Source organism: Pseudopipra pipra, chromosome 5 (genome assembly GCF_036250125.1).
Source record: "Pseudopipra pipra isolate bDixPip1 chromosome 5, bDixPip1.hap1, whole genome shotgun sequence".
Taxonomy (NCBI): Eukaryota; Metazoa; Chordata; class Aves; order Passeriformes; family Pipridae; genus Pseudopipra; species Pseudopipra pipra.
The window spans coordinates 67,393,727-67,417,440 of NC_087553.1; the positions used below are offsets into that span (position 1 = coordinate 67,393,727).

The window sequence follows — 23,714 nt, forward strand, 5'->3', positions numbered from 1 at the left end:
TAAACCTGAAACATCAGAGTAACAAGGTTCTGGTACACAGCAACAACATTCCTAAAGAAGTTGTATGAAGTATCCCACAAGGCCGCTTATACCGGATTTGAACCAGGTTATGAAAGGAATAACTGCTACATGAGGTAGCTGCTGCTGATAGCAGGGAGTGAGACCAATTGGCCAATGTGACTCCTTCCAGTTTCAGGTCCCCAAGATAGTCACGCTCACGCCAGCAGCAAGCACTTGAGTGTCTCATTGAGGCTGACAGCTTCCAGCAGTCCTGGGGGTTTCACTGGAGCCTCTCGTGTGCTTAATGCTGCACACGTGCTTCCGCACTTCTCTATCAGTGCAGTCTCTGGTAGGAGAAACCCCAAAGTACTCTCTTAGTGGTGCTTGTAGCACCAGCAGGATGTGTCTGTATCAGGAGTGAAGGACATCAGCTGATCGGCATGTCTCATAACACTCACACACTGAACTTGAGGCCTGTGAAGAAAGGGATTGTTTCCTTCCCATTTAAAAGGAATAAGAGGTGGTAGAAGCACTTAGACGAAAATACACTGATTTTAAGCAGCTGCTTGACACAGCAGGAGAAGGCCTGCTTTCTGTCCTTGTTTTATTCTGTGTACTAGATATTCATCACATTGATGCTTGAGGGAAGGTATGCAGTAAAGTTACAGCTTTCTGGGTGTCAAAATGTCTTAATTAGGCTTTGTGAAGCATGTACACCACAATTCAGAAGCTCAGGTTTGTTGGTAAGAGTAAATTCCCCATGAGAGTCCCAGTTGCAGTTTCCAAAGAACAAATCCAGATTGAGTTGTAAGCCCACTGTCATGTTGGCATATGCAATATACTCCCCCTGAGAAACTCTTCTCCATGAAAAACTACTCCCCCATGTGAAAACAGAAAAAGGATTCATAACTTAGCTCAATGTGACCATAAAATGGGTACAGTAAAGAGGGCAACATGATCCAAACACACTAAAGTAAACCAGGAGACAGTCTAATCCCAGTTTTGCTGTTGCCTTACTATATGTGACAGCCAGGTCTCAATTTTCCCACCAGTAAAATGACAATAATGTGACTTGCCTTTTTTGTTTTCTTTTTTTTTTTTAAATTTTCTGATGAACTTCGTAATTCATAGCTCAAAAATTAAAAGCAAAGACAAACAGTAAGATCAAGGAGCACTGAGAAAACATACGACAGTGATCCAATAAGTATGTCACCCTGCTGCATAAGACAATATCATGAATGTCCTGCCCCAGTGCCATAAGAGTGGGTGTTCATGGATTGCATCCTGAGAACTGGGACATTTGCCACTGCTGTATACTGACGCCAGGTCACTTCACTGAAAATTACTGCAAGGACTACAATCTTATTGAATTTCTCAGCAAACACTGGAAAGAATTTAATGCATTTTTAGTATTATTTTTTTGAAAACAAAGAGTGTTTAAATTATCACAGAATTATGGAATATTCTGAGTTGGAAAGGACCCACAAGGATCATCGAGTCCAGCTCTTAAGTGAATGGCCTGTACAGGGATCGAACCCACAACCTTGGCATTATTAGCACCATGCTCTGACCAACTAAGCTAAATAACAAGGAAATAAGCTGATTTTAGCACACCATATTTGTATACTAGTTGCTCTCTAAATACCTCACATCTCCTGCATTCATATGTGTAGTATGGGAAGTCCACAGCTTGGGGAACTGGACAGATAGTTCTCATATACAAATCCTCAGAGGAAGGCTACCTCAAGCAGTTCTTGTAAGTGGCTCCCACTGTACTTGCTGTATACTGGAGTTCAGCATTTTGAAGTCATCAACAAAGGAAGCTAATACATCTAAGTTCCTCGTCTGAATTTCTCCCTGGATTTTCAAACTGACCAGGCTGTCTGCTTTTTAGAAGTTTCATCAAGGTTTAGCTAACTCTCAGAAATACTTAAGAGATCCCTAAAAGCCAGGAATGTATCCTCAGATCTTGTTTATATCTGCCATAGACCTTCACCTGTGGTACTATTTGCCATACCTGCAATACACATCCAGGAAAATAACTGACCAGAATTTCCAACTCCAATTATGTCATAGTAACAGAAAACTGGATCTCTGAAAGATATAATTTGATACGACACTGAAAGGGGGAAGAGAGAATATGAGGTTTGTTTCAAAGTGATTTACAACACAGCAGGAATGCCAGTGTCAATGTATGGCAATCTTTACTTTCATTATGTGTCAAACTGAGTAAAATGCACTGGAAGTCAGAGGGAACTAAAAGTTGTGTATTTGGATGACACATTCACAAACCTTCGATAGCTTAAATTTGGCAGGTGGCTCTTAAGAATGAAACCTCATATTGGAACCAAATGGGCTTTAATATTCTGAGACAAAGAAACATCTCCACATGCCCTGGTTCTCCTCTTAAATTGTGATCTCCAGCATAACGCAAGTAGCAGACAATGCTTTCAGCCCTTAAGGATTTTCTGAAACGTGGATTTTCATATGTAAGTTATGAGCACATGGGAAAACTTAAAGAGAATGGACCAGATGCTGATCTCATTTACACTGGATTAAATCATGAAAGGCTTCAGTGCTTCTACACTTCTTTTTCCACGGTGTAACCACAACAGACTTCTGACTACTGTCTGTTTCTCCTAGAAGGAAACCGTACTCCAGGACTTTTAGGGCAAAAGACGTTGCTCCTGACATGTTTATCACTTCAGACTAAAGACAAACCCTACCTTTGAAAAAACTAAAGACTAATATGAGCAAATATTTTCAGAGAGCAGGATATTGGCCATTCTTTATAGCTAAACACACAGCTAAAATATAAAAATGACAGCGGATGTTTATGGAAACATAATTTATAGAAACAATGCAAAAGGAAATAACAGAGACACTCTCTTCCACCTAAGACTGCTGTTATTCTGGTTTCATACTGCTTTCTTCACGTCTTGCCCCACCTGTTGTTTTGTTTCTGTAAACACTGTGTAAAATCTTTCACCTTGTCTACACAGGTGCCTAAATTTAAGTCTGTTAAACAATTTCATGCACTCCAAAAGGTTTCCAGAGGTTCCAAACAAGAGTAAATATCTCAGTGTTAAGAGCCTCCAAGTGCTAGCAAGCACAAAGGTATCACTCTTGCCTCTGGAAGTCCTTAACTTGAAGCACTGTTACAGTTTTTTCTTGCACTCTTCTTTTAGTGCCCAAACTGACCAGCTTTGGGAACTGGACACCAAAATTCATGGATATCCAGTAAAACCAGTCTTGTTTTATTGGAGATGATAGATAAGATGGTTTCAATGTCTATTAATCTTGGGAGGAAGGGAAATACTGCAAAACAGGTGGAAACGAGTAACCCATACACTGCAACATCCAGAGAAGTTCAGTGTGTTTCAAAAGCAGGGCCTCCAATATGGATTTACTGATGAGAACTAATTCCCTATGTGTGGAGGATCAAACTCATGACATTCCTCCTGCAGTTCCACTGGGTTTATTCTAGACTTTCTCAGTCCTCACGCCCCCAGCTTCTGAAATTTAGGTATCTCCAGTGGTTTCCATGTGACTCTTTGGCTTTCAGTGATGTTTCTTGCAAGCTTTTTCTTCTGATAGGTCAAGAAAGCTTCACTCTCAGACTGTCTACAGCTTTTGCTGACAGCCAGAAAGCTAAATTTCTCTGAGTTATAGAATGAGCAGCACATATTTGCTTAGGAAGGACCAATCTTGGTATTAGTGTGATTCAAGGCTGCAATAAACATCCTGGACTCTGATGGCAAGAACCAAAGCCTCCCTTCACTACTGGCTAAATTCCCACTGGGTTCATTCTTAATGGAGACCAGGCTTATAAAGACTGACAGAACATTTCTCAGAGCTATGAATGTAAAATTCTGCTCCCGTATCCCGAGGGTGCTATTTTACATAAATATGCATATGTATTTGCATATATGTTCCCCTTTTTGCAGAAGTGGGTGGGTCACACTGCAAGTATTGCACAATGATAATAGTGCTGACATATAAACCCACTTGAACTCTTGGCAAGCACTTGAGTTATAAAAAAAAAGTGTATGTGAAACTATTTCATAAGCATTTACCCAGTTGATAAACATATATTTATGCATATGTATATTTTCCCATGAAATACAGATAATAAACAATACAAGAGGGCATTCAAGGATGTCACAAGACAGCTGCACCTGGGAATACCAAAATATAGTAGCGACTATAAACTGAGGATGCTCCAAGGGATGATAATTTGTGACCCTGAGCCAGTGCACACTGGGACAGATGAAAACAACTTGTTCCAAAGCTGCTATTGGGGATCTGACGTGTTTATCTATTTGGCCCACATGTGGCTGTGTCTTCTAGCACTGACAGCTCCTGCAGGTTGGCAGCTTTTCAAAAGCTTGTCAGCCCTTGATAGCATTCCTATTCCTGCAGAGCTGGGCGGGTCTCACTGTGGATTACACCGTGATAATAGCGCTGACATGTAACCCCGCATGCACTGTTAGCCAGCAGACCCACAGGAAGGGGCACCGTTGCTTTGCAGCTACTTTGTGTTTACCCAGCTGACAACATTTTGTGTTTAGTATTTATTTAGTTTAGGGAGTAAAATAACAAAGGCTTTAAGCAAACTCACAGGAAAATGCTATGTACTGAAGTAATGTTTCCAGCAGGATCCCAGAGCTTAGGGTTCCTATAGAATTTCTCGTCCAGCTTTCCAGCCTCTCATGCTATTAAAGGTCTGCTTTGTTTTGCTGAACATCTTTATTTTACTCATAGGAAGGAACTACAAATCTTCCAGTTTACAAAAAGCTTGCAGCACTTGTCAGGCACATAAGGATGTTTCAAAAAAAGACTATGGCAGTTGATAATGCGACTCCTGCAATATGAGCTAAAGGCTTCTATACAGGACAACTTCACAGAAATTATATCCCTGCTACAGAAAGATGATTCTCTGTTGTTAAAGTTTAGATATTTATTGACTATAATCATTTTAGTTTTCTGCATTCGTTTGTCATTCTAGAGGACTTTCTTATTACACTGTTGTACTTACTGTTGTTTTATAATTAGGTTTGCAAGCCCTGGAAACTGGATATGTTTTTTTCAAGCTTCCAGCTAAGGAAGTTTTCAACCTATTACACAATAAATTGAATAAAAACTACAATGATTTAAGAAATTGGGACTCCAGCAGAAATATTGATTTATTTCATCAGGAAAAATACACCAGGAAATAAAGCCGTAACTTAATATATGTAAGTCAAATTAACCAATTTATGTAAATAAATAGGTTGTAAAAAGGAAGCTATTAAATTATAGATATGTATACATTAGAGAAGGGAGCAGGATACAATGCTTTGGATGCTTCTTTGAATAGTATTCCAGAAATGTCTTAATATAGAGCATTAGACTCTACAATATAATCTTGCCAAGTAATTATATCCACATATGAGAATAAATTGTTGGGGGATCCTGACTTGGCTTTTGGAGGTATCAGTTGCTCCTAATAAAACAAATATCTGAAATTGAGAGCTTTATTAAAGCAAGCTGAATCTACCCAGCATAGAGTATTTTTAAAGTTCACATTCAGCTTTGTTTTAAAGAAAGAAAACACCAAACTATGCATAACCTTGCATTCTAGTCTCAAAGCTGTTACACTTCTATCGCCTCCTCAACTTGCTTTTAACCCTCCTTCCTCAAAGTCATTAATAAACACATCATTTATAGGCAGAAACTTAATATTCTAATCAATTACTACTCATTTTAGTGGCTGTGTGTAAGCAGATTATTTTTTCCAGACGACTCTTACTCCAGAGGAGTACAAAGGACACACTTCAGACCCTTGTAGTCCCAACATGTGTGGTTTCCTCACACTGGGAAAGCCTGGAAGCGAGCCGCCTGGCCCAGAGCCAACCCAAACCACGGTCAGTCTAAACACAGCACAGGCAAACGCTACTTTCTAACACTTTGCTGCTACTGGAGAGTATCCTTTAGCATTGAAACCTCAGCAGGGACTGAGATTTATACAGGGCTTCTCACGCAACTTCCTTCATCTCATCCCTTCCCTCCATTAGCAAGACTCTACCAACCAAGCACAGAGGAATCAAAGAGAAGCACTTATGTGATATTGCCTTGTGTTACCTGAGCATTTATGCAAGAAGATAATTTTGTAAAGTTGGTAAATGCAAATCTTCAAAATTAGTCCATCAGCATGCTTTGCAGGGCTTCTCAGTCAGTTTTACCTATTTAAATATGTTTTTCCTTGGTTTTGTTTTTTTTTTTTTTTTTTGTGAAAAGTTAAATATTACCTGAATGGTTAAACTAAGAAATATTTTAATGTGCACACAATCATTCCTTTAGTCCAGATATGCAAGTGGTTAGGAATTTTATTCCCTGCTTTCAGGTTACCACAGGGCACACATTCTCTATTTAGCTTACCAAATGCAAATTTTCCTTCCTGTACGAAGTGAGTCTTTGTGCTACAACATCTATACCAAATGGCACTGACTGATTGCACGTTAGTTCTCCTGGCTCCATCTGTGCCTCACTCTTCTTGGAAAGCACAACGTCCACAACGATCAGTGGTGGTTTGGCTGAAGGCAAAATGTCACCAGCTTGGATAGAGGGGCGGCACTCGCAGGGTGCCACCACCTCCGGCAAGGTCTGGACTCATAAAGCCCCACTGAACATAATGGGAAGTGACAGCACTCAGCATCTCTCAGGAGGCAAACAGCATCCCACAGAAACAGAAATCTGCTTTTTACACAAACAGAATTTGTTTTCTACAGAAAGCCTACACCAGAAATCAATTTGTAGCCTGAAAATCTGCAATTATAATTAACAGTGCTGTTATTAATGCAATGTCCTGAGGTGGTGGGTTTTAAGTCAACTACTGAGATGACAGAAGCAAGGTAAGTATTTGATAAAGCATCCCAGGGAAGAAACATCCTGAAATACTCAGAATCTGAGTTTTAACAAAACTGGCATGTCCGGCATTGCAGAAGTCAAGATAAGAAATAAGATATTCAGCCTGGTACTGTATCTCTTCTATACAGTGACAGCAAGTGTTGTGCTCAAACATGTGGGCAAAATAGTCTCTTGTTCCACCTGTTCAGCCCTGCCTGCAGTCACATTAATTCAGGGTCAGTTACCCCTTCAGAGCTGACAGGAGAACACAGTAACTTAAAACCCCCTTCTGGTGCTTAAAGAAAATATCAAACACAGCTGAGAATTTACATTTTCTTCATATCTGGAAGAAGCAGAAAACCAGTTTTCATGTGTTCCTGTGCAAGCATCTGGTTTTTACTCATAGCAATCAATTGTGCTATGAGTGCTTTTCAAAAAGCTCCACTTCAATGTGTCCGCTAGAAATATTAAAGTCTAAATTGCCATCATACTATCTGGAGTTAACACATTGTCACAGGGCATGGGCAAGGGAGTACAGTAGATCCCAGTGGAAGCTTCTCCTATCACTGGTAATTTTAGGTATTAACACAAATATTAATATTAAAATTGCCACTTACATTTTACTATAATTTAAACCATCCAAATTGCCTGCACTCTGTTCAATATTACAGTAAAGTAATCCCAGTGATGCCAGGAAGCAATGAAAGAGCTGTCTTCAGTTATTTCCTTTCAAATGCTTTTAATCCTATAGGGTAACCATGACCAGAGAAATTGAGAGGTGAACACTCTGAGCTGCATTTTTCCTGTTTGTTGATATTTTGATGCTATTTTCATGCACTGCAGGACTCTTTCAGGTCGCTGATCTCTTGTAGGGCATCAGTTGAACAGATCATATAGCATGAGAAATTCAACTGAATGAAGATAATCTGTATAACTATGGGAGGTGAGATTATCAAATCCTTGTAGACTGCAGTGCACAATGAATCTGCGTTTACCACAAATAAATAAATAAATAAATAAATTTAACAAAATTTAACTTAGGAGATAAACTGCAGAAAATACACTGACCTTTTTCACGTTTTTGTTTAAATCAACCAAGTTGAGCTGGAAGATGTGGTCTTTAGCCCCAATTAGCAGCCGGCCCCTCTCCTCATCTAGCAGCAGGGTTCGAAAATCAAGCCCCTCTGTAGATCCCAGGAATGGGATGCAGCTGTTTGAAAGCAGCAAGTCTGTGGGTAAAATGAAGAAAACCTTTATAATCAAAATTTTTATATATGGCTCATCTGTATCTTTTATAAATATATGCAACCAGCATAGAGTATACCAGTGAGATAACTGCAGTCTTTCCAGAGTCATAATACAATTCCTGTTAATTTTGGATTGCTTTGTTTTGGGTTTTTTTTCACTTCCAAATTGGGTAATATTTACTTTGAGAAAATATTTTTCTGTATAAAATTTTCTTAACACATTATCTCTATGGCATAAAGGAATCAGAAATTCAACAAAAATTAGAAACAAAAAAAGACAAATCTTTGCAAAATGTGTGTTATCTCTTTCCTTCATTCTAAGAAAACTAATGTATGTTTATATCATAATACTCAGGGATACACATGATTAAGGATTAATATCTCACAATATTTGGCCCTTCAGATATGAAGCAGCAAAGAAGGTCAATGCTAGCCAAGAATAGTTACAAGAAGGAAACAGTGGTTAGAAGTGGCAGATATCAGAGACCCATAGAATGCTTCGAGTTGGAAGGGACATTTGAAGATCATCCAGTTCAACCCCCTCACTATGAGGAGGAGCATCTCTCACTAAATCAGGTAGCTCAAAGCCCCATCTGACATGGCCTTGAACAATTCCAGGGATGGGGCATCCATAACTTCTCTGGGCAACCTGTGCCAGCCCCTCACCACCTCATCATAAAAAATGCTTCCTTATGTCCAATTTCAATCCACTCTCCTTCAATTTAAAACTACTGCCTCTTGTTCTCTCTCTACAGGCTTTGGTAAAAAGTCTTCCTTCATCTTTTCATAAGACCCCTTTATATATTGAAAGGTCACAATAAGGTCTTTTCAGAGCCTTCTCTTCTCTAGGCTGATGAGCCCCAACTCTCTCAGCCTGTCATCACAGGTAAGGTGTTAAAGCCCTCTGATCATTTTCATGGCCCTCCTCCAGACTCATTCCAACAGGTCCATGTCTTTCTTGAACCGAGTACCCCAAAACTGAGTGTAGTACTGCAATTGGAGTCTCACCAGAGCAGACTAGAGTACTCTCCCTCAACCTGCTGGCCACGTTTCTTGTGGTACAGCCCAGGATACAGTTGGCTTTCTGGGCTGTGAGCACACATTGCTGGCTCATATCCAGTTTTTCATCTACCAGTATGCCCAAGTCCTTGTCTACAGGACTGCACTCAGTCTATTCCTCACTCAATCTATGCATCTCCCAGTCTGTGTTGATATTTAGGATTGCCACAAACTAGGTACCGGATCTTGCACTTGGTCTTGTTGAACTTCACATAGTCCACATGGGCCTCCTCCTCCAGGCAATCAAGGGATCTTCAAAGATCATTATTTCAATTAAATGAAGATGGTATATTAAAAGGAATGTCCAATAGTAACATCTTTAAGATCCCTATTAAAAACACACTTTGACACTTAAGTTTTACTGTGAATTAATAGTGGCTTCAAATCTCTTCCAAAAGATAATTAAGAAAAAACATGTTACTCTATGAAACGAATGAAAGAATTTTACTTCTGTAAAAAAGCTAAAAGGCTGTAAAGTAAAAAGTCTGTACCATTTTGCTTAATGAATACTATGGTAATTCTGGATGAAGACACACCATACAGAAAAGAGCACAAGGAGAGTTAAGTCTTGTTGGGGAGTCACTAATTTGAGGGAAAAAAATAAACATGTGAATCAGTTCTTCCACAAGAAAACTCTCCAAGCTAAATGATTCAGAAAACTTCAAACAGAAAGGCAAATCCTGTATTTAACTGAACATAAAATTAAGGGTATTTCCACCTTACTGGCACTGGATGGACAATGTAGCCTTCCTGCTGGAGGAGCCAGACTTATAGCACAAGTTATTTACACTTCCTGATCATGACGAAAATTAGGGCAAGTGTTTTGCAGAAAATGTCCTGAATGAAATGAAAAAAAAAAAAAACAAACAAAACCAAACACACGAATATTTTTCTCCAAGGTCTCTCACAAACCATGTGACAAGCAAAGCAAAGATTAAGTTCTGTTGCTGGCTAATAAACAGCATTGTGGGAGGAAAAATATTTTATCATTATTAATCTGACTACCTGGCATGTAATTATGACAATTATTTTTTGGCTCAGTTATTTCTACTTAAGTTTGTGTGGTTTTGTCTGGCTCACTGCAGAATGTTGTCACAATAAAATCTGAAAACAAATTGCAGCTCTATCACAGCTCCTATTCCCTTAGGTGAGATTTATTTGGCAGTACTTTGGAAAAACATCTTACTTCACATTGAAAAATTAAATCCAGTGTTAAGCACTACACTGCTTTACACCAGTAATGATCTTTCTCACATATCTTTTCTGAAGACAAAGATGTCAGGGTTTATTTTCTAAATTAGTAACACTTTAAAAGATCTGGTTATTAATTGACAGTGAGATCACTTAGGAGCAACTTATGGTTACCATGGTACTATAAAAACCTCAGTTCCCTCCAAACTGCTTCTTACACTAGAGCTGGCTGATGAACAGCCTGGCTGAAGAATGACCAAGCCAGTGTAACAAAGAAATACAATTTTTTTTAAGAAGGAAAAAGAAACACATCTTCTGAAGCTTAGCTCACTCCACTAGTGTGCTTTTACCCAATAAGACATAAAGATGTACTGCTTCTGACGTTTGTTGTAACTGGGTTCTTTCGCTCCTGGCACATGTAGTAACTAGGTTTTCTCTTACAGAGCAGCCATTTTGAGAGAAACTCACTATTAATATTTTGCGTGTGATGTAGATGTGTCTTCATTAGATGTCATCCCTGGTACAAACTTCCTCCCTTGTTATTTTTTTTTGACTGGAGATTGTCAATACTGAATATGATAGAGCTGTCTATTGGCAAGAGGTTCTCTGACGCTGGTCACAGCACAATAGGAGGTTTTATCTCCCTTGGGCTATTAAAATTCTTAAATACTGTTTATCAGCTGAGCATTGCTGGAGCACATAATTTCTGAGTAATTGCCTTTCTTTTCTCCACCCATGATGGAAGAGCTGGCTGCATTACTAGGTTATCTGATCCACTGTATATAATAATAAATGTCTTAGAAATCCCTATTTCACAACTGTGTCCCAATTAGTAGACAGGATGAAGGGATGTAGAGGAATATAGGATCACAATATCAACTGATTAATCATTCACAGGCATTAATATGAATAAACAGGAGAGACTCATGAATTTCACAGGCTACTGTGTTTCAGCAATCCATATCACTGTGTTACTTCTAAATCTCTAGTGATGACAAGCTTCCAGTCATACCATAGTGCTTGCCTGTGGGACATAAGTAAATAAGATGCAAAATATGAGGGAAAATTCCTTTGCATCTCCAGCCATGGGAATTTGATCTGAGGAAGGATAAATGATATGTTTGTGCAAATGCTCTAAAGCACTTTCACTGCTTAGAGTCATGCAAAGCATGGGACTTTGCAAGGGTGTCACTTGCCAAAATATAGACTTGATCCTCCACATACTTGAAAGATGATGACTGAGACTGCTCTCCACTTCCCATTTCATTCTTATTCGGAAGGAATGATCTCTGAAGTGACCATCCCAAGTGGAAATTTGTCATCTCTTGCTTAATACTTACAGAATTTCTCAGTAAAAAAAAAACACCTGGAACAGTTACCACAGTGAGAGAAAAAGCTGCCTCATGACTGAAATGCACAAGTGGGAATGAGCCCTGCCTGCTGCCTTGTGCAGTCATTTGTTTCACTGCATCATTAGGAAAATATCTGTAAAATATTCCAGACTGGAATGACAGCAGTGCACTCTGCTTTCTTACTGACACAAATGACAACACAAGCTGCAAAGTGGTGAAGAATCATGTTTGGGCAGTTATTTACTAACTATTGAAAACAGCTTGGAAATAAGACTGAATATAAAGGCTGTATAATTTTTATATACAGTAAGAAACAAATGTCACATCACTTTCCTCTAGATAGGAGCAAGTCCTTTCACTGCTGGAGAATACCCATGAAGACTTACATGGATATTGTAGAAATTCTGAACCATATTTCATATATGTCAATATAGCATAAATACAGCCATTTAGAGAATTCCTAAAGTATTCTGAGTTTAAAAGATCCAATTGACCTCAGATGTATTTGTCCAGAACAAATTCCCATCATTATATTGCCCTTGCCTTCAAAATATGAGCAATCCTTCATTTCAGATTTTTATTTCCTTCAGAATGATGCACAAATGGTTAGAGTATTTGCAAGCACATGCACCTGCACTTTTCAACTAACTGCATCTTCAGAAGGAATTCTGAAATCGAGCATTCTCTAGAGATAAACACGTCACCTTGAGGCAAGACAGAGAATTTTGCTACACTTTATGGCCCATTTGTCTGTGGACAGATAAAACAGCAGCAGGCTGTCCTGCTACTTCTGCTCATCCTCTCTGGTAGCAGCTGTACAAAACATGACAGTTTTAAATTCTTATTCCGTTTGGGCTTTGTTGATGAAGGAAGTGGGAAGTAAGATAAACTGACTTTACTTCACACTTGGAGCAAATGAGAATTTTGTTGGGGATTTCAGTGTCCAGGATTTAAACCTGTAAGGAGTTTTCTGAAGTAAACCCAAGGTACAGTTGGCTACAGAAACTCAGATCTGACTAACAGCTCTTCTGACACTACTGACAAGTGCTGACAGTTCTCTTCGTAGGATTCATTTTACTCAAACCTGCTTTCTCAGACTGTACATCTGACACCAGGACTTGCTCCATTCAGCCTACAGCTGTTATAGATAAAAGATGTTTTTAAATTGGTCAGATATCTTAACAATACTTCCACTTTAACATTTTTCTCACTGTGTTCAAATGTATGTCGGCTTCCTAATGAGGGTAATGTTCATAACAAAGTAGACAAGATTCTCATGCAAAAAAGTGGGAGACTTTGAACTGTAGTGGCATGAACAGCTCTGGTGTAATACCAAGGTCCAATTTCATGGGCCTGAAAAACACAATAATATTGATACTAACAGGCTGAGGAGAGACACAGGGCACTGTGAGGTATTCCTGAAGAAGGTGAATTGACAATGAAGAGTTAATACCAAACAGATGTACTTGCTCAGTTACTTCATTAGTGCCTCCATTTCCAAGACTTAAGAGAACAGCTCAGTGACAGAAAAAATCCAGATTTGTAGTCTATCATTGCTATTATTGGATGCTATTTGTGATTTCCACACCAGTGTAATTGTATACTACACACCAGTTATAACCAGCACCTGAGTAACACAATTTTTATGGAAACACTGAATAGCTGTACATTCCACCCTTCCCTTTCCTCTGCATGCTCCACAATGCACTTGCACTTGCATCAAAACTCAGAGCCAGACCGTCAGTTTAACCACCTGCAACAATTTTATCAGTGGAAAATCTAGCCCTGGGTGTATAGCAAGAAGCCATGGGGGCTATACTTCTCCCTGATTTCAAGCATTGCTACAGAGGCCACACAAGCTGCATGGTCAGTCTGTAAAGCTAAATAAGACATAAAGTCCTAATGGCACATACTCTTGTGAAAGGGGCTGAGGAGAGCTGGAGATAGTGCACAAGCGAGGGCAGGTCTATGCACCAGGGAGCAGATGAGGGGGGAAAGAATGGGTATGGGGAGAAGGGAGTGTATCTGGGGAGAAGGGAGCAGTTGTACTCAGTCCAGAAGCATCATGTTGTAATGTTGGCTCAGCTGCCATGAAACCACTGTCTGAGAGAGCCTGTAACATCTCCTAAGTGCTTCAACGCCCTTCTCCTCAACGCCCTTCACACTGTTCCCCTGAGAGCAAGGGCATTTCCTCAGAACTGGTTTCGAAAAGCTCTTCTAGTTTCTTGACTCAACCAAGATACATTCAGATGGACATGCAGGCAGAGCAGAAACAGAAAGGAGGTGAAACCAGGTCTGGGAAACAATAATCAGCTCACCAATGTGACTTGCTACCTGGGGAGCAAAGGCAGTATTTGGCTGGGCTGAAGGGACTGTGGAGGGAGCAGTGCCTGCACAGGAAAGGAGGCAAAGGCCAGGGACCTCTGCCAGCAAATTCACCTGTCAGTGCAACAGAGATTTCTGCTGTTGGCAGCAAACCTGCTTTAGGAGGTTTGCTCTCCCTGCATATAACTGCTTGTTCCTGTCCCCACAGGGAGGTTCCCTCTCTGACGTGGGCCAGATAAGCTTTCTTTCCCATGCTCTGAATAAGGAAGAGGAACTTTTGTAAGAAGAGAGTGGGAGGATTAATTCATATTTTAGATGTTTCTACCATCATGACTTCTGGTTAACAAAGCAAAATTAGTAGCCTTGCTCTGAAGTGCTACAGAAGTGCAGTACAGACACGTGACTGCTGTAGGGAATCACCGTTTAAGTCACTTAGTCATTATTTCAGATACCTGCATCAGATGGACATTCTCTAAGAAAATGTGGTTTAAATATAAAAAACAACTGTTTTCAGGAAATTTCAAAAGGCTTTGAGACTTTTCTCTTTTTATTATTTTTCTTTTTTTAGCCCTGTTTTACACACATACACATATATATTTATATTATCGAAAAGCAAGCGAGCCAGCAAGTAGAACAAGGTAGCTAAATTGGCTAAAGCAAAGGTAGGTTTGCAAAACAGTTTTGCACTGGCAATAGTAAAGAACTCCTTGGAGCAATGAAAATAAACCCAATTCCCATTCTAATACCTTGAACTAGACTACATATTTACTATGGCAAACTAGATTTACTATGGCAAATATAATTAGGTTATATATTTTCCTATGGTAAAATGAATTAGAATTATTGGTTATGTTTTCTGATATTGACATGAATTAAGTTCTTATAAAGCCATTAAAAATAGAGCTCATTGAATATCAGCATTAATTCCCTAATAAGCTAGATTTTTGTCTTGGAGATGTGCCAAGTAACCTCTATCAGATTCAGAGTCCCACCTGCAGATGTTCAGGGGGACCCAGTATATGCCCTGTGGACTTGGGTAACATTGCAACAGCAGTGTAGTTACTAAAAGCAACAGGACAACAGATCTCAGAGATGTGTGTCTGCACAAGGAAACCATGTGCTGCAGCATATTAGTTCCAGAGCAACAGGAAAGCAGATTCAAAGCTCCAGCTCCTACGAAGTGTACACCCAGGAATGGGCCCTAAGAGGTTTCCTTTACAAGGCAGATAGAAGCCCCTCCCAACCTAATTTCAAATATAAAATTGGGTGACATGACCTGTGGATGCTCTAGCATATAGTTATAAGCTTTTATTTCATATTGTAGGCAGGTCATTTTTTATTATTAATATTTATATCCATTATGTCATATAGGCTAAGGTTGTGTTACATATTTAATGAGATATATTTTTCAAGAAAATTCAGAGTGCATGGATGATGCAGAGAATTTGTAAAGTCACCCTAATCGTGCCAGATAAATTAAACACAAAATTTCAGTGTCTTCAGTAACCTCTCAGCTGCCAAACTCTATGGTTCAATGGCAAATCATTTTGGGACAGCTAGGATTTGGATCACAAAGTAGATTGTCTATTTTTTCAAAAAAAGGTATCTCTGTCACTCCCATCCTTGTTGAAATGTCTCTGTTAAGCAGAGTTACACAATCCTTCTGACTCCTCCGACAGTGCACGATAAAGGAAATTTTGTCTCTTTCTGCTATATCTTTGTGTATTTTTGTCCAAAGGACTCTGAGTACAGAACAGTCCTCCTCCCCTTAATCCCTCAGCTGCTCTGTGAGGAACTCAGATATAAGTGGAACAGCAGAAATCGGGAGGGAGGAAAGGGAAATAGGATGTGACTCGAGGAGGACCTGCGTGGTGACCACAGATGTCCACTGCTAGACAGACACTGACGTCAGGAGGATCATGCCCTCAAATTAGTGCATAGAAAGAGAACACGGTTGGGAATTTTGAAACTCATCTGAGTTGGATTTACTTAACAGATGTCGTTAGTAAACATGCAATTAAAAAATAGATTTTTGAAAGAACCTTCTTCAGAGCTGATGCCACTGATCATGTGTCTTCCCCACATTCTTCTGGGGGACCAGTTTTTTACACTGTCCCATCCTCCTTTTTGCAAGAGACCAATCATTCTTCCTTTTTGTGGTTTTTCTCTCATCTTTTGAGATTTAATAAAGTCAAGATTCAGCAGAATAGTTTGGTATTTTGTGAACACAATTCTTTTTTTATCCAATTGAGGCCCTATTGTGATCATGAAAAAATGAAAAGTGTTGTGAACTACAGGCTGTTTACACTGTTAAGAGGTTGATACGGGTCAATTCTCTAAGGTTATTCTTAGTTCAACTGCTATATAAACTGTTGATGTCACTGACTGGAGGCTGCTCTCCAGGACATTATATATATATGATAATTATATGACAGAAAATGCAACATATGGTTGGATCTGACCTTCAAGTTCACTAGTGTAAGAAAGGAAAAAAAATTCTGTAAGAAACTTGCTGTTTTTCCCATTACTAAATTGTTATAAATGCCTTCAAGTTTATACTTAGTCTACAGAACATACAAAAGTCTTTCCTCACATGGACAGCAGTGCCCCATCCATCTTCAAGCTAGGGTACATTGTAAGTCTCAGTGATCATTGCCTCCAGAAAGCATTTTTGAGACAAAACAGACAAAGTCTTTTGCATAACTAGACAATCATCCAAAACTGGGATCTTCGCTCTCACATAAACATTTTGTTTCTCTGCAAAACAGTCTGAGACAGATTTTTCTGAGAAATAACAAATCATCAAAAATTAATCTAACAGCAAACAAGGGACTCAAGAAAAGCACCACTTCCTCACTCAGCCCACTTTGCTTGATCTTCATGAGCATTCAGATTTACAGCTGCTGATATTGCCACAAGAGCAGGCTTTTGTTGGTTTTAGTTTTTCTTCCTGTAGAGCAAGCGCAGCTGCAAAATGCAAGCTCACTTCTAGGCTTATTTGTACAGCACTAGTTCCAACCATTCATAGTTGTGCAACACCCCGTTGGGGTACTGGGGTTGCTGCAGTGTCACAGATAGTTTAAGTGAGGCTCATGGAGCTGTACAATTGTAACTATGTATAATGAAACAATGCATGACGTGGAAATAAGCCAGATACACTGAAACAGAACAAACTAACAGCTCCGATGCAACAGTTAAGCATCTCATCAGTTATAAAATAAAATAAGTTTAAAGCAAAAACTATACAGAGAACAGGATGCTTGACATTTTAAAGTAGCATGTTCAAAGGATCATTTTTAGAACATTAAGGAAATGTACTCATCCAATCAAGTTCTCAAAAGAATTCCTGCCACCAAAATGTTCTCCTCTGCTTTTTCACCATGTTGTAAGGATGGATCACTATTAGGGGGAATTCTTAGAGGGAAGAAAATTCTATGTACGAAACACTGCATGAAACTAAACAATCCTTAAACGGGGCTAATTTCCACATGGAACTGATGATTTAGCATTGTCATCCTTCAGCAGAGGAGAAAGAACTGCCTGTCTTTAGTTTACTTATTTAAGGTTAAAAAAGAGACAAGGAGTGTAAATTTGATCCTGCTTCAATTTACTTCAGTGGCAAAGCTCTTGCCATGACTTTAGTGGGAGTGAGACTGCAGCTTAATTCATTCAATATGGAGAAGAACAAATCAGTTGAAAATAATGTTCTTGTTTATTAGATTTAAATTACTACCATAGTTGTTTTTAACAGTGTTAAGTAAGTCCTGTTTTAAAAGCCAAAGGTTGCCTTCAGTGCTGCCTTTTCCTATGTACTGTGTCACAATGCAGGATCCTGGTCCTCTGGCCAACTCACCGCTGCTCCCAGCAAGCATGGTTCACTCTGGGACATGGCCATATTCCCACATAGGAATGATATATGTTTGTGGATGTCAGTGTGGATATGTCACTGTGACAATATCCAAATCAGGGCTAGGGCATCCCTTCCAGCCAAGAAACCAGGGTGCACACTTGGGTAATAAAAATGCATTCGTTGAGAACACAACTACACTTATTAAGACATTCATGAAAAGCAGCAAAGTAAAGTGAATCAACAGGTTAAATTTGCTGTTAGGAATCTGCATTTCTACTAGGAAATTTTAAGATAGCCACAAATTGAAAGAAGTTGAATTTTATTTCTTTTTTTTTTTTAGAAGACAATCAGCCTTCTGGTCTGGCTATTCGCTGCCTCTCCCTATAAAGTAAAACGCAGAAACACACACACAAAATCTGTATGAAAGTACCTGTCAATGAATTAACAAAGATTATTACTCAAAAGATAGACATAAATAAGACTGTCTATACTGTATGAATTAAACATGTCCACATGTGTAAATTAGGACACAGATCCTCCTGTTCTTTAGTAACAGAACTGATGTTCTCCTGTAAATGACATTAATGAATGAGACTGGTTTATGAAAATCTTCTGCATTTGTTGTAGAGGTCAGAATGAGGATATTAAATGAGGTAGCAGACAATGAGGATCTGCTGCTTAGGGAAGCTGAATGTCACTTCTGTGCTTGGGGAGTTCTACAATTTGCATGAAGGTCACACGGTATCTCCAGCTACATGACAACTACTGATAAATACACACTGTTGCTCTGACACTGAATGCAGGACTATAGAAAGAGTATTAAAATATGCAATACTACTCAAAAAGCATCCCCTGATTTTCTAAAGATAGCAATCTTCTATTAGAAGACAATTTGTTACCTTCTTCTAATATTAAACATAACATAAATATAATATCTCATAATCTTGTAAAAGTGTTTAAGAGATATAGATTAATTAAGGTCTATGCAGCGAAAACACCCTAGAAATATCACAAGTACAGTCATAATTTCTGAGATATCAATGACATGAACCAGTACCTAAAAGCTAAAGAATTATTCAATTAATGGAACAGGGAAAATGTGGGCTGAGGTATGTGATTAAAGATCATATTAACAAAGGTGGAAAACACATGTACTACAAGATATTTTAATTTAATTGCATGTAGTTTTAGTTTTATATATGCACAATTTTTTTAAAATACATTTTTAGAACTGAGGCAAACAATAACTGAAATCTATCATATGACATTATATCAATTCCTTCACTGGAATATCTGTATCTTAACATTTTCAGCACAGATTTCCACCCCTTAAGTTATTTCACAGAAGACAAAACCCTACATCTGCCATTCAGAGAAGCTCTAAAATTTTAATTGCTGTCTGAACGCGAAGGAGCTGTGATGCACTGTGGTTTATCGAAGCACTCCTGCGGTTATAGACACTTCTTTTAGCTACCCTACCGTCTTGTCTCCCTCTTCTTTGATCCACCACTGACTTATTCTCTCTTTCTCTCTCTCTTTCCTCTGTGTTCCTTTAATACCATTCCCTCTTTTAATTATCTCTTTTTGTCCCCCATGCTTCTTCACCCTCAGCATTCATCACCTGGCATTCCCTTTCTTCTCCTTAGTGCTACAGGGCTTGGGAAGAAGCAGTTTCCCAGCCCTAAGCTGAGGTATGCTGGGCTGGGAGACACAGTAACTGCAGAGCAAAGTCCTACTTGCTTCCAGCTTTCCTGCCCCAGTGAATGCTCAGCTCTTCTGGGAAGATGGAGCTATGCCATTCCATAAACACATTTCTCCTAGAAGGGGATGAACCCTTCTCTTCAAAGACACATGTGTGACCAGGTCTTTGAAGCTGCCTGATGTGTCCAGTCTTGGTCAGTTTTCCATAAAGAAGGAAAAGAGCCCTGTATGCTCCTCCTTATGATATTTCAAATCTTAGTTCCAAAGAACAGAGATGCCAGGACTTGTCAGTGACGTTACTTGTAACAATTTTATGAGAACTGGCAAGACAGTTCATTTCTCCTACATCTAATTCTCAGAAACCTTGGAATTATTCTAGCTGAAATACTTGGGGGGAGGAAGGTAGACTTAATTCCAACTATAATTAATGGTCAGGAGATCTGACATGATGTTATCAACAACAAAAATATGATTTAATTACAATAAGCCATACTGACAACATTACAATACATAAGTATGAAAAAAACTGTAATAACGTTTTTCTTCCATGTGGAAAAAGAAAAATACATCCCGTTCCCCCAAAAAAAATTAAGAGAAGGCACAATAAATTCTGATAATTCTCTTTCTTCTGGATTTTCAGTTCCATCACTGCTCTCCAAATTAAGATTTATGTGCCATTTTCTATCTGTATCTGTTGTTGATTTTTCCCCCCCTGCAGGAATATAGGTGGATAAGCTTGGACAGGAAACTGTATCCCTCAAGCCAAACTGAAAGGTTTATAAAGTTGCTAATAAAAGTTTGGGTCAGGGCCTAAATATCAATCATCCACTCATTGTCTTTTTAAACGAGCTCAGGCATTTTCCCAACCACTCCCAGCAGGTCTCTGCCACTATTTTAAACTAAGATTTCAGCCATTTCTTTTTTCCCCGTGTTGACCTCAATAATTTTTCTTTCTCCTCCCATCCTTACCTGCCAAATGCATCCATCAGGATTTTGCCAAAGGCTGTCTGCTTTTGAAGTTTAGAGGAATTCGCTAATCGTGAGTGTCAAATCCACAATAAATGCCATCGCCATATGGTATATGCTGCTTTGGGGAATTATCTCAAAAGGCCTGGCTGTGAGAAGGCTGGCTGTATGTTAGGAGGGGTTTATTGCTAACTTTCATAACTCATGTCATGTTCTTTCAGTTTCTGTATTCATTGGCCTCAGCGAGTGCAACTGTTTCCTGAATTTATAAAAATGTTGTCAAGATCCCTTGATCTCGCTTCCTCTGTCTCTCTCACAGAAACACATCCAAACACATCCATACACAGTGGAATAGCAAAAGCACAGTGGCATACAAATCTAGCAAAAGAGAAGCTTGTAAATAAATAGCATGTCACTCTGCTTACTCAATAAATTCCTCAGCGTGTTAAACTCATGATAAACATATCATAAGTCCTGACAAAGGCTTTACAGCCTGTCCCATCACACCATCATGAGTGTAATTCTGCAATGCATAGGAAGACGTAAGTTTTAAAAACAGAGCAGAAATAGCTCCCATAAGGGCAGGGTGCTGACATAGCTGAAACATAACTAACTGGGAAGCATTTGTTTGGGTTAAAGAAGACAATATCAGTGACATATCTCTGTGCCTGTGGTGTGCTGTACCTTCTAAGCAACAAGAAATCTAGCCTCTATAAAAACTTGTCCATTAATACATAAATACATCTGTTTAAACCCCTCAGCCTCTAACACTCTCCACAAGAACCACACACAAGATTAAGAAATTACAGACAAACACGTTTTTGTGATTCAAAGAAGTAAGGAAAAAGAAAAATGCATATCAAGAATACAAAAAAATTATTACAAAAATAAATTACACTGTCTTTTGAAACACTTGGGGCAGCTCCCTCGACTTTCTCTGATGCTCGAGGAAGGTGTGAATGTTCTCCATGTCCCACCTCATCTCCACCAGCCACATGGGAATGTCTCCAATGGGCCTCAGGATGTTTCAAGTAGCACTAGAAGCTTATGTTTAGGCAGTGACTCCCCTCTAATTTATGTATAGTATTTTAACATCCTCTTGGAACAAATAGAAATAATAGTTTAAAAAGACAGTTATATTTCAGAAACATGTGCCCCTACACATACACTAAAAAGAGAATTTAATACTGTCCCTAGGCAGAATTCATCCATCTTTAAGGCTTATATTATGTATTTCTGGGAACTGTAGGGACAGTGTTTTGCTTTCCTGATTAATAATACAAATGAACTGCTGGCAACATCACATCAAAACAAAAGTGGCAGAGTCAGAAAAACTACTGAAAAGTTTACCTTTATAGGAAAGCTTCAGTCTCGGGATATTTTGTTTTGACGTTCCAATGACTGGAAGGAACAGCATCACTAAAGATAGTAGGCTGCAGGCATGTGGCGCTTGCAAAGCTCTCATTCTGCTCCCTTCTTCTGTACCTTCTTTTGCACTGTGGTGAAATATCTTCCCACTTTTCAAACAATCCAAGTTTAATCTGGAAGAAAAAAAGAAAACATCTGTAGATCTCCATTTTTCTATAAACAATAATTCTGTGAGCAAGCCAGGCCTATCTTTAAAGAGTAACTGATTTAGTATCTTCGTTACAGAAGTATTTGTTCATCTAATACAAATAAAAATGTTGTAAATCTGTTTCTTTAATACTAAATTTGCACATTTTGACACTGGAAAAATATGTAAATTTTTCAAACACCAGTGTCTAGCATGGCTAAAGTTTAAGCACAAATTAAATTAATGCAGTATCCATAAAAAGAATGTTTTCCGTTCAAAAGTGACCATGTAACTTGGATATCTTAATGTTTTATAACTTTCTTAATCTTAGTACAACAGCTACTTTATATTTATGCTATGACTAGAATGAACCATAATATCTCAGATACCATGGGGGTACAAGCTGAGTTAACAGTGAGTACATACTCATCATAAACTTTCATAAATAAACTAAAAAAAATGTATAAAGCAAGCAGTTGTGTTTTATTTTAATAGAGAAAAAAGTCAACGTGGATGGCAGACTTAAAAGTGCTTTCTGTATAGTATTTCCAGCAGAATAACTGCCTCAACTCATTCACCAAAATGTCCTATAAACTTTAATGAGTGTTTCATGCAGAGGTCAATAGGCTGATATGGGACTTCATTAGCACAGCGTGCAACTTAGCCAGCTTTGCAACACTTTTCACTTAATAACAGTCATTCATATTCCATAAATCTTGAAGTGTTTTACAAATAAAAGCTATTATCACTGTCCTTATTTTCCCTATGCAAAAACGGAATCATAAAGTTGCAGTGAACCTATTTTCTCAAGGTCACACAGCCACTACAAATTTTTTAGTTGAAAAAAGCAACAGTAACCCTGGTGTCCCGTTTGTACCTAGTTATCAGGTATCTCTTTTGCCCAATAACTCCAGTTTTGCACATGAAATCATTTGAAATGGCATCCTGAGTTCTGAACGCAGAACTTGATGGTTAATTAATCACAGAGATCAGAGTATGAAAATATTTGTGAGACCAGATCCTTCCCCCTGCAAGTGCATGATGCCAGAGGTCAAGGGAGATGGTTGGTGAAATGACAAATGTCAGTATTTGAGTAATGCTGTAAAGCAAGGAGTAAGGAAATGTTATGGTTAGTGGAGAGATTAATGGCCCATGACTTGCCACGAAAATTCTTTTGTGAAAGGTACTGGAACTGCTTGATTAAAAGACTAATCCTAATGCCCACATCAGCCAGCACTTGCATGGACATCAAAGGAGAGGTTTCTTGTAAGCCCATGAGAGGTGCAGGGGCTCGTGGCCCCTGAGCCTCTCCCCTGGTCTGACACTCAGCTCACTGCAGTGCTGGTGTCAGAGCACCCAGAATCAACTTGGCACCTCGTGATGCAGACAGTCCATCCTTCCTGGCATGAAAGGATGGAGAGGGAACCCCTTCAGTTCTCTCCACCACAGGAGATCTCTCTCAGATGAAGCTCAGTCTTTCTGAGCCTCCAGACCACCTGTCACTATCAAAAGACAATGGGGTGTGCAGGAAGGGCACGGCGGGGAAAGAGACAGAGGGAAATAATTCCTAAAACCCCCAA

At 39.0% G+C, this 23,714-nt stretch overlaps 1 protein-coding gene across 3 annotated transcripts in view; it reads right to left on the reverse strand.

Annotated features, from left to right (window-relative positions):
• SEMA3D (semaphorin 3D) overlaps positions 1–23,714 on the reverse strand; it is a 137,966-nt gene that overhangs the window by 70,825 nt on the left and 43,427 nt on the right. For all 3 annotated transcript variants that reach the window (XM_064656449.1, XM_064656451.1, XM_064656450.1), the window contains exons 2-3: positions 21,930–22,120; positions 7,957–8,117 (exon numbers count right to left, since the gene is read on the reverse strand). In XM_064656449.1, the coding sequence (XP_064512519.1) occupies positions 7,957–8,117; positions 21,930–22,120 (352 nt within the window). The remainder of the gene's footprint in view (positions 1–7,956; positions 8,118–21,929; positions 22,121–23,714) is intronic.